At 37.5% G+C, this 12,011-nt stretch overlaps 1 protein-coding gene across 7 annotated transcripts in view; it reads right to left on the bottom strand.

Annotated features, from left to right (window-relative positions):
- LOC114878072 (BAI1-associated protein 3) overlaps window positions 1-12,011 on the bottom strand; it is a 62,486-nt gene that overhangs the window by 18,952 nt on the left and 31,523 nt on the right. For all 7 annotated transcript variants that reach the window (XM_029191460.2, XM_029191464.2, XM_029191465.2 and 4 more), the window contains 2 exons: window positions 10,671-11,266; window positions 9,645-9,892 (listed from right to left, as the gene is read on the bottom strand). In XM_029191460.2, the coding sequence (XP_029047293.1) occupies window positions 9,645-9,892; window positions 10,671-10,868 (446 nt within the window). In that variant the 5' untranslated portion in view covers window positions 10,869-11,266. The remainder of the gene's footprint in view (window positions 1-9,644; window positions 9,893-10,670; window positions 11,267-12,011) is intronic.

Genomic DNA, 12,011 nt, shown 5'->3' with positions numbered 1-12,011 from the left:
GTACTTTCGATATAACAACTTTTTAAAATCATACATTCTGTAGAACTTAGTTTTCCCAACTCAGCTACTTTTAACACGAAATATGTACAATATATATATTATAAAAAATATTTTAAAAACTTCAGAAGCTTGAGAAAAATTACATTAATTTTCATGAAAAATTCCAAGTAAATAAAAGAGAGGGATTTAATTTTTCGAGAATTATTTTACAAGAAATTACATTTTATCAAATTGTTAGAAAAGTTGTAAAGGAAATTCCTCTGAGCGATAAAATTCTTATTTACATTAAGGGGTTTATTAACTCGCTTGCTGAACTATTTAAAAAAAAAATTATATAATAAAATAAGAAATTTAATTTCTTCCGACATATTCCTCAGTATTAAAGAAATATTAAACCTTTTATTCACTCGCATCGTTTTAAAATTCAAGCCAATTAGCCCTAAAAATTCTTGTCTAATTTACTTTTCCCTTGTGGACCAAGAAAGAAAATTCAAGAATTTAACCCAGTTCCTCCCATAAACCACATGGGAGATTGAAATGTTAGCTTAGCAATGCATTCAGCTGTAACGTAATTAATTTTAATAATTAATTTTCCAACATCCTACAGACGAGCGCAACAAAGGTGCAAAGAACATGATGATACGCCATTGAACGTGTACGCATAGGTTGATAGATGTTCGACACTTTTCGTAGAATGGAAACAGCAGTGCGGTCGACTTAATGGAGGTAATGGTGTAAGGGTAAGGGCCCCCAAAGAAATATGGTCGTTCGTCCATGGCGAGATAAAAGGAACGCACAAGGAAGGGTCCCTTTGCGACCACGACCTTTCGACCTATCGACCTTCCACATTCCCTAACTCCTCGTTAAAATTTTAAAGATATGATACCTTTACAAAATCATGTTTCAAAATGATGTAAAATTTTTATTTAATAGATCTTAAAAAGCAAAATTTAATGATTGTGCATTCAGCACAATTGTGTTTCAATTTTATAGCATTTTAAATGCAGCCAAGTTATTATAGAATAATTTACATACATCCTTTTAGAATCCTTTTCTGCATAATTTCTTGTTCAGTAATGTAAGGTTGATTTTTATCATTGGAACAAATGAGAGTAATTTATATTGGTAATTATTTTTCTTTTGTAATTAACAATTGCACATTTATGAGTACTTGAAAATGTGGGTCAGGCGAGGCAATCTCGAACGAGCTTAAAAATATTAATGACAGAAACACGATCGTATTTAAATGCTATAGCGTTTAAAATGCAACCAATTATAATATTTGTAACGATCTGTTCTTATCGTTCCTTGAATTTTCTCTACATGACCTTTTGCTGCGTTTGCAGAATCTTTGACTCCCCAGATATATATCCATCGAGAGCTATGGATAAAAATATTTTTACGTCGTCATTTTGGGAAAGAAGATTCCTCGGAGGCAAAGGAATGAATTTCAACTGGAAGTACGTGAGGAGCTTTCGTTTGCTTTCAAAAATTTATCGATGCTTCTGAGTGCTCGAAAATTTGTCGGTATGGAATGCTTTTCTTCGATCTTCGATACTGTTAAAATAATATTCCCTCTACCAAGATAACATTAATTTTTTCAACTGAAGAACAAATTTAAAATGTTTCAACCAGAAAGAAACATTCGATTCCTCGAGTCGCCTGTAATATTCAAACTGAAGTATAGCTTCTGTTTATCAAAAGTTTCTGTCCAGGACATGGAAATTACCGTTTCAGCTTGAAAACAAATTGCACGTTTTGTAGGAAAATCTCGACGATAATATTGTCATTATTGCCGCAATACACGGTGGAAAGATTACACTGTGAATCTAAGTAGCACAACCAGAACACGCGAACTCCTTTTCTGCCCTTTTAACAATAATAACAGCAGCACGGAAGGAGTGAATCTTGCGAAATGTCGCTTTTAATCAATGAAAAGAAATTTAATTACGAAAACGCGAAACGAAACCCCTGAGCTACACCGGGTGTACTGTTTCAAAGAAACGAAAGTGTTTCACAGAGAAGAAAGCATCAAAGGGACAAAATTTGACTAGAAAACAAAATGGTATTACTTATATTCTATTCGATCATTTTATCTTTTTATTATTATTTTCACTGTAAATACTCCGTTTTATCCCCTCGTTTCATTAATTTTCCCAACAATAGAAATCCGAGCCTGGCAACTTTCGAAAGTTCTGATCCGCCGAGAGTCACCGGAAACTATACTGTTTCCAGTTAATTACCGTTTGGTCGAAAGCAAAACGCGTTCTAATGGCTACGGCTGTTCCCGAGTACTCTTCAAGTTCGTGGACAAACGTCAGCTTGTCAGCGCACGTGCTTTTCCTCGCTAATCACCCGAGCCCGGTGTCAACAGCTCCGCCGAGAGCTTTTCAACAACCACCTTCGACCCTCGAACATCTCAAGATTCTAGATTCTGGCGAAGCTTTTAGTTTAGAGAAGCGATCGGCGAGAGACCCTTTACGTTTCCAAAGATATAAACGCCGCCTTCCATTCCACCGACGAATGGTTTCTGGTGTACATGGTGCAAACTTAACGAGCGTTTACTTAACACGCCCTGTTCTATCTATCCAATGTAATTCGTGACGTCAATGTGATCGACGACGCACCTTACGCGTCATGTGAATGAAAATTGACATTAAAGCAACAGTGAAATTTATTTTCAAACAACTAGAGCGAAATATTTAACGTTACAGAAAATTATCCTGTATAAAGTAACTGAAAATTTATCCGCAGTAACAGAAGGAATGAAATAAAAATGTATGTTCCACTGAACAGCGCACCTCTGTGTTTATAACTCTCTTTTTGTAAAACTACATAGATTAACCGCAATACTTTGTGCACAATGTTGCTGTAAGAGTATTATATTTTTTGCCTTCTGTTGCTTTAACGTTTTTACACCAGATTCCTGCTTAATATTTTTATGCGCGCAAAAAACTTCTTACACAATCCGAAATTCCGCACAAAAATGTTCTATCCATGAATAACGCCCACGCAGCATTGTTGCATTCGTTCAATACCCTTGCATTTAGTGAAAATTTGTATCGATCAAAAATTGCTTGCGTCAACATGCCTTCGTTTAAAATGTAATACGCCGTTGAATATGAATTTTCCGAGAGGAAAACAATAATTTCATTACAATCTCGTGAATATTCCAAATTGCAAATTATACATTGTAATTTAACAAATTTGAAGGAATAATGCGTTGGAGGAATTTCTTTGTGATTTCATGATTGCGATAATATTGTTAGCCGTCAATATTTATCGCACGATCCCCTGGTGCATAGCCTAAAGATTGAAATTGGGGCTAGAATTTCCGGCCCGTAAATCCGCATCACGGATAGGTATACGTGATTTAAGCCTGCCGCTAATGTATGCGTAATCATGTGACGACCACCGTAATAATATCAGAAACTCAGAGAACTCGATCTGGAATTCATCATGGGTTTGCAATTTATTCGTGCGGAAACGTGAAAATTATAGTTACCCTATTTTATTTGATTTCAAACCATTCGTAACATATTCCCCTACTTCCAGGCACATGAAAAGAACACGCGATTAAAAATTAATTAAGTTCTCCGCCTTCAATTATTTTGTCATTTGCAAAAATATATCTGTCATCAAAGAAATAATCCCACAGATCTGTCGAATAAGATCTAACGAAGTTTACACGAACGACGTGATTTAAATCAACAAACCGGAAGGCAAAAGGGACGAAAGGGATCTTAGAGAGTGGCAACATTCCCTTAGGTCGAATTTTTCTCGCACAAATGATATAATAGCATTACGACACGTAGTAGTGCCGTCCGGAAGAGGGTCGGCGCCGAAACGGTGCTCCTAGCTGAATTCGCAACACGTCGTGGCCTTAATTGCAAATTAGCAAGGGAACCGATATTGCCTTGGCCACTCGCCAACCTCCAACTGCGAGGATAGAGTGATAGCGAACCGGGGCAGATGAGAATCATCTGAAAAACCGGGCGCACGCATTTCCTTTGGCAAAGGTGAAATTAATTCAACGTTTCAGAAAATATTAAATATTTTTCGCTGCATGTTTTGAAATTTCATCAGCGATAAAAGGGTTAAACATTGCCGGTCTCATTTATACCGCATTACAGGCGTAGTCCAATAATCCGGCAATACGGAAATCCGGATTATCGGAATTCTACCCCGTAGTTATTTGAAACCGTCCGAACAAATTGTAGTATCAGTTTAAACTTTCCAATGCAATTAAAGAAAATGTCTACCGAAACGAATCTACCTTCGACTTATCTTCTTTCTTTATCCTAAAATGAAATCAGCTTAGAAGAAAAACCGTGTCGCTTAACTCTGACCTACTCCCTTGTTTCCATCAACATCGACCGGTTAATCTAAGGGAAGCGGCAGTGAAATATTATCGTCAACTTCCGTTCGAGTCCGCCGACTATTAGTTTCTGCTGACAGATAATAGGCAATGATCGTTGGATATACAGGGAACATTTAACAAAGCGAGTCGACGAATTCATTAATCATGATCACGTCTACGTGTAGCTCGTTATTTCGGGAGAATAATTTGTGGTATAAACTGTTGCTTCACTTTTGTTAAGAAGTTTCGGTTTATAATGGGAACACTTGAGCGTTCCTGTTTTGATAAATGATTGGAGCTTTGAAACACAAGTTTTTATCGATGAACTAAAAGAGAAATCAAAAGTCTTGGATTTTGTTTAAATATTTTTCTAAATGGTATCAGAAAGATTCTCTATAACTCCCACAATTTAATTAATCCTTACCCCAATTTACGGACAGTGTATCAAAAAAGAAAGAGTAGTATATTAAATTTGTTTTTTAAACATCTGATAAATAATTCTTTGTAAAAATCAAATTACATCAAACCTTTTATCGGTTTCAGCAGCTTGGAAGCGTACCGGGTTATTAATTACAAAGGCTACTTCATCGAATTATTGAATCGCTTTTTGCCGATAGCTGCTGGTAACTTTATTATTTCCTCTCCCTCTCTGGAAGCTTATTATCGAAATGCTATGTCCTTGTACCAAATGTTCCTTGCGCAACAGCAGCCAGGATTTCACCTGCAGCCTTGCTCCTGCCCCGATATATAGGTCGCATTATGTGGAACGGGATACCTAACTCGTATTTTGTTCTCGATAATTTCTCGGCAACATGTTCCGTCGCAATTAACGAACAAACCGATGGAGAAAGAAGAAGAAGAATGCTTCGTTGTCGTCGTTGTCCTTTTAGGACGAAGAAACTTTTATGAGGGTAATGATACATCGGTTTCCTTCAGCTCGCTTTTGATGTTACCTTTAAGGTAATTAGCATTAAATCTTTAACTCGAGAATTTTTTTATTTTTACTCGGAATATCAGTGTACAACGTTGAAAGGGTGAAAAAGGTTAAAAGGCAAGAAAGCGTCCTGAAAAAGGTTACGTTTCTTCAGACACAGGACGAAGGTTCATTCGTACCTTCCTCTCCTCGATGGAGCCGAATTTCCGTAAAAGAATTTCTCTCTGGCACACCATTTCTCTTTCGTCTTGAAGGCAAGTCATGCGGACAGCCGCGAGAACCGTATTTTCGTCACGAATTTCTCCTTAGAAAAGACGTCCTGTCTTCCAACGACGACGAAACGTGTCGCAATATTGTTACATAGGAAAATTCAATTTTTATTCGAACCTTATTTATTATGCAATCGATAGCCACTGATCGAATTCATTCGAGGGTAAACTATACAATGATTGATACCTTATTCTCGAGGGTTCGAGGTATGAATTTGTATTTAATTCTTAATCATGTTAAGAGAATCAAAATTAGTACAGCTTATTCTACTGTGAATACCGGTTTCAGAATGTTTTCCCACTCATTTTAAAACTGAAACAGCATAAAACGCTGTTAATACACTTTTGAAACGAACGGTGAAACTTTTGCGAAATTTCGATCATTAAAACGCGAAATGGCAAATTCTCGAGTTTTCAATTATGATTAAATGTTCATGGATGTTTAAATTTTGTTCCATTTGATTTCAGCAGTTTTTCTAAATGCACACTCGCCGAAATAAAGTTTGCGTTTCGAAATTGCTGAATTAAACGACAGAGTGTTTTGGTTAAATTTTGTATTAAAAAAAAAAAAAACAATATCTTGATTATAGCAATTTAAAAAATCTCACAGTTTGTGTTTTATTTTAAATTGAAAACAATTCTGAATAAAATGCTCTCATATTTTTGGTCTACAGTTGTATAATCAATATTTCCCTCAAGAACTTGGCATTCATCAAATTCAGTTTTTATTGGAAACATAAAAATACACTATCTCAATTCTTTCTCTCCCATTTCTGCCCCATACTTCACTTCCCGGTAACAACCATCTAAATCACCTTTATTTTCACACAATATTTATCATTCGTTTGCCTTGAAATTGAATCTGCACCATTGTTATCCGACTCCACCATAGCTTTTGTAACCTTCCTTTCTGTCGATCGAATAAAAAGAGTGGCCGTTTAAATTGGCGCTTTGCTACCTCTTTCTACCTTGAATAAAACTTAAAAATAGCCTGTCCAATGGAAGACCCGTGTACTATCATCGATCATTACACAAGTTTTATTATACTGCACCGTTTAATTCACCTCGAATCGAGTTCGGGAAAAGTTCCTTTCTTATAATCTGTCGGCGGTACACTTTGCCATGATATTCTTTGTTTCAGAATAAAGAGACAAATTCATGCTTGAGATACTAAAGCGCGGACAGTAAAATTCGATAAAATAAACTCGTTATCCGGTCGATTTAACGCGACACGAAATGAGACCTCTGCGAAATTTACATTAATACAAATTTGAGAAATATGAGATATTGAAGAATTTAATTGGTGATTTGTGAAATTTAACATGTATTCGTAACACTTAACAAATTACTCGAAAAAATTACTAAAAATTAGGGAAGAAATTGGTGAACTTTAATTAAAGTTATTTATCAAATAACAAATAGTAGTGTCGATTAATTAATCGAACTCAGAACTTATCCAATTACTTCTAACCACCAATTGGTCTTAAAATCAATTGACCCCCATGATTGTCTTCAAATATCCAATTGAAGGTTAATTGCTTTTGTTTCTAAGGCTGCTTCTGGTATAGTTGATCAACGAAGGTTAACCGACTAGCTTCGCTGCTAATTGATTACCGATTGCTCGCTAACTGAATTCTTGTAACTACAAGTGGGTAATCAAATTGAAATTTAATTAAATCTTCACATTGGTTACAATGTTACTTCCTATTTTGAAAAACCTCTAAGTCAGTCAATCGAGATAACAAGAGAAAGAAACAGCTGCCGAAAGGTAACTCTCGTTACGAGAGACGTTTTGCTGGTAGGCGAACGAGCCACAAAAATATCCCGCGGGACATCCTGAAATCCCAAAGTTATCCTTCTTATCGAATCGAAGGGATCGAATTCGATGCCACTCGAATTGCTTTGCTCCTTTTCCGAGGGTTGATCGAACTGTATGGTTTCTTACGAGTACCGCGTTTCACGCAAGAATTCGCAACACGTAAAAACCATTTTGAACATCGAAACGTTTTACTGATTACTGTTTATTTCAGGAAAAACACATCTTTGTATTCGTTCCTGTGTATAAGAAGATAGTCGATCAACGAGAAAAGTCGGTATCGTAAAAGACATTAAAAGGGGATGATAATATGCAATGGAAAACGTGGATCGAGTTTTCATATTTGAGGAAAATTATTCAAATTCCTTTTGCCATTCTGTTTGTATATTTATGATGTTTTTCTTTTGTAAGTATTTTTTTCTTACTTTAAGGCACGGAATAGCCAGACACCTTGAATAGTATTGAATCAATTGAATATCGAGTGTTCATGATATTGGGAAACTTGTTGCTCTCAGAATCTTCTCTTTACATTTTCATTGATAAATGACAAATCGTATTTTACTAGATTTCTTTTCGCTGTTAAGGTCTTTTGAGAGGAATTAATAAACCTGAATAATTAATGAATTAAATCTTCGGGAAATCAGCAAACTTTCAGAAAAAAATTAAAATTCCAAAGAAGCCAAAGTTTCCTTGTTAATTACATCTCCTTACACAAATACCGTCCAATTTTCTCGGCGAAAGTTGCGCAACAGTGGATCGACGTCGAATAAAAAGGGAGAAAAATTAACGAGTTCCGTTTTCATTCGCAACTTTGTCGCAACTTTTACTCGTCGAAGTCCCAAATGAAATTTTCTCTTTGATGAGATTCGTATTATGAAGAGAGCACATAACAGGTATTTACGGTACTCGGTTGAGAGAAGCTTCTTTTATACGTTCTGACAAGCTTGCAACGAACTCGGTATCGGCGAAATAAATTGGAATCGTGAGCAGGGATCTGATGTTTCTATCGAAATTTGCCGGAAACCTTCGCAGATGACGTTGTCGTCCGTGAAATCGCGCCCTGATAAATCGAACGTCCTACAACGATGACGAAAGGACTTCGTAAACACGCAAGAAGAATCTTAATTAATGAAAAAAAGAAAGAGAAAACAACTTTCCAACGAAACGATTCAAGTCTCCTGGAAATTCCCTGGAGAAATTGTACAAATTAACCACAGGAATATTCAATATCATTCTGCTGCAAAGTCTCAAACGAATCAATTAGTAATCTTACTAACTGAAATCTAAAAATGACTATTACAAATCGAATCGAACCTAAATACCAAAATAGGAAAAGCGTCAGAAAGAAAACTTTCGTTTTATCCATCCCTGTTTCGACAGACGTCACGAGTTTTCGTGGAATCCACGTTGATTGTTTCTAATATTGTTTCGAGGGTCGAGAAGAAAGTGCACGTTTTTCCTGAAAATATTTTATGTAACCTGACCCAGGAACTTTGACGAGCAACATGTCTTTTAGACTTTGTTCTTATTACAGTGTATGATCTTTTTTTCAGCTAAAAAAACTTCGATATTAACGTTTGAAAATCAAAAACTAAGTTCTCTGAACTTCTGAAGATTAAGTTTTAATAATTCTACTTAAACCTATATGAAAATTTGGAAACAAATTTAAACGTGGAAACAGATATGAAAAGAAAATCAACATGTTTATTAAAAATCGCCAATTCTGAAGTATCGATCGCCATTTGAGAATGTCTATTCATGGAGAACAAATTTAGAAAAAATACATACTTCGATACCGAATGAATCCAATAATAGAGTGACGGTGCACCTATCTGAATATGCAAATGAAATATTCATGAGGTTTCGTGACGCGAAAACCCCGATAAAAATGCATTTATTACACATTATATAAACAATGCTTCGATGTATAAGTATTCGTTAGAGGTGCATACGCGTTTATTAAAAATATCAATCAGTTTCCCACACTGTGAAAAATCATTTTCCCTCGTGAAATAAGATGTCCCCTTATTCCTCAACATTAAATTGAAATTTCAACACCGTATATTCGAGTGTGCTGTTCGGTCGGTTTCTGTTAATTAAAGTGATCCTGAACAAACAGGATTAGTACGGTTAATTGGAAAGCTTAGTACAACTTGAAGACAAACAGATTAAACTATCAATGCACAGTTTCGGCCATCAAGCTACAGCTTTCTGAATACCAAAGCGAACGCCATTTCTAATGTTCATTCAAGAGGATATACTCACCCGGATGTGGCTTGTATGTCGACCTCCGGCCAAGAGGGTCTCCTTCTGCAGAACATCAAAGGCGGTCGATCCGCCGAACCGGTGCTTCTGCGAAAAGAGCCAACCCTCCGGGGCGAGGTGCTACCCGACGCACTTCCGGTAGCCGGATGCACCGTCAAACCGGGGCTGGAAGTCCCCTCGAGGGTCCGTCTTCGCGTCGACAAGGAACGGCTGTGGGAGGACGTGACCGTCCCGGGGGGTGGCACCACCTGAAAGGATAAACGAGCACGATAATTATCTCGTCGAGTTTCCTTCTGAAAAGGATTAAGGTGAATCCTCGGGAGGAGAGAACGAGCTTTTCAGATGTCGCTGTTCCAACGACGGAAGTAAACACCGAACAGGGTCGTTCGTGCGTTAAGGGAATCGCAAGGGCTTTTCATTCTTCCTTGTTTCCCTGTTTTACGTGTGAACGGGGATTTGTCTGGCTAGATGATGGAAGATACGAATTTCGTTCCGTTCTTTCAGAAAATCGTCCCATTCGAAGAATGGTCATTGTCTTTTTAATCGTACCAGTCGATGACGTGTGTTTTATTTTTTTTTTTCAATAATTATCGACTGGAAGTTACATTGAAAAGTTCTACTTGAGATATACCTCATAGTTTTTCAATAATTCAAAAGTATAACAAGGAGAAATGTTTTGAAATTGATACATGTGTTACACGAAGAACGGTTGTCAGTTATAGACGCAAATGAATAGTAATTTAATTGGAACACGTACCGGTGACAAATGCTACTCGCGTTTAAATAATCCAGTACGAAAGGAAAAGTTTCACGGCACATCTGTATTCGATTGTCGCGAAAGTATAGCGGCTTATTATAAGTTCTGTCGTCCCCGTTTCTCAATCCAGGCCACATTAATATTCTTAGAAATTTGCAGAAAGTTTAAGCAAATCGCGTTAAAGAAGTTCAGAAATGATTTAACGGTGAGGAAAGTTTTCAATTTGATGAAGAGAAATGAAGATTTTTATGTAAGAAATGAAAACTCACCTTTGGATAGCCATGAGGAGTCGACTGTTGCGCGGTGGAGTTAGTATTATTAGCACCGGTCACGCTTCCGGTGGATCCGCTTCTTCCGGTCCCGCTGGTCGTCGAGTCTTCTCGACTGAACGAGAATCTCTTCGGGCTCAAACTTAAACTCGCGACACTGTCGGTCACGTACTGTTGCAACGAATTGAAGAAACTCATTGTCGACGACGGTGTGTTTAAGCGTCAACGAGGCTCGATCTAATCAAAACACTTTCGCGTGAAAATCGAAGCAATTATCATTGTTTTCCTTCCGATGCGTTTCTCTTCAAGGTGTTCGACTGTACGCGAACTTCACACGCATCAATCTCGATGTAACACGCTGTATGGGCTCGCTGATACGGAGAGGAAGGCACCTCGACCTCGAAAACTTTCAAGGTTCCTTGCGTCACGATATCGATTCTGACCCTCAGCCATTTGTAAATTTTCTAATTTTCTTCCTCTACCCCGCGATCGTTGCGTTTCCCTGTGCAACGTAAGTCATCGTCCCTCCGAATGACCCCTTAAACTGTTTCTTCGCGTGAATGGTAGCCGCTGCCTTCTCGTTGCGCTTGCATCCTCTGGAAAAAGAAAATACTTCAGTGGAAAATTAGAGAAAAAAATTAGAAATTTATTTGCCTTTGTATTAATCGAATTTATTGGTAAGAAGGTGGACGGAAAATGATTAGTATACTCGAAGGAACCCCGAGGAAAGCAATATCTGCCAGAAGCAGAGGCATGCTTGTCGATCTTGAGAGGGTATCGATTAACGGGGTTAATTAATCGCAGTGTTAGAACGTCAACGGAGTTGCGACGCGACGTGCCGCAAGAAGATTTTACCTCGATATAGTTGCGAAATTGTTGCGTGGATCTTGCGGGAAGCTTGTTTACAAAACTGTCGATCCGGAGGGTGGAACGGATTCGAGGGAAGTAACGAGCCCCGAAGGAAAATGGCTTGATGAAACAGGAACTGGATGAAAGGGGGAAGAATGTAGATAGAACAAACATCGGATACTAATCATCATGGTTACGTCCAACTTGGAAAACTAATTGAACATCTTAGAAATTTCGGGGAAGTTTGTTGGATCGATCGATGGAAAAATTGGTGAACGAAGTAAATAGGGGAGTGTTTTATTTGTTACTCCTGACATTTTCTAGAATCTACCGTTCTATTTTCCATGTACCAAAGTCACGAATGCGGTAGCAGGAATGAGAATGTTAATATCGCTGAAAAATGACCCTCTTTCGGCGCGCTTATCGATCGTCAGTAATTTTCTAACCGAGGAAACGAATAACTGTCATCGACGTGGAACAGAGTTTAATGAG

The sequence above is a fragment of the Osmia bicornis genome, chromosome 5 (assembly GCF_907164935.1).
Source record: "Osmia bicornis bicornis chromosome 5, iOsmBic2.1, whole genome shotgun sequence".
NCBI classification, from domain to species: domain Eukaryota; kingdom Metazoa; phylum Arthropoda; class Insecta; order Hymenoptera; family Megachilidae; genus Osmia; species Osmia bicornis.
The sequence above is the reverse complement of the archived record's forward strand: the minus strand, read 5'-3'. Positions and strand labels throughout refer to the sequence as shown.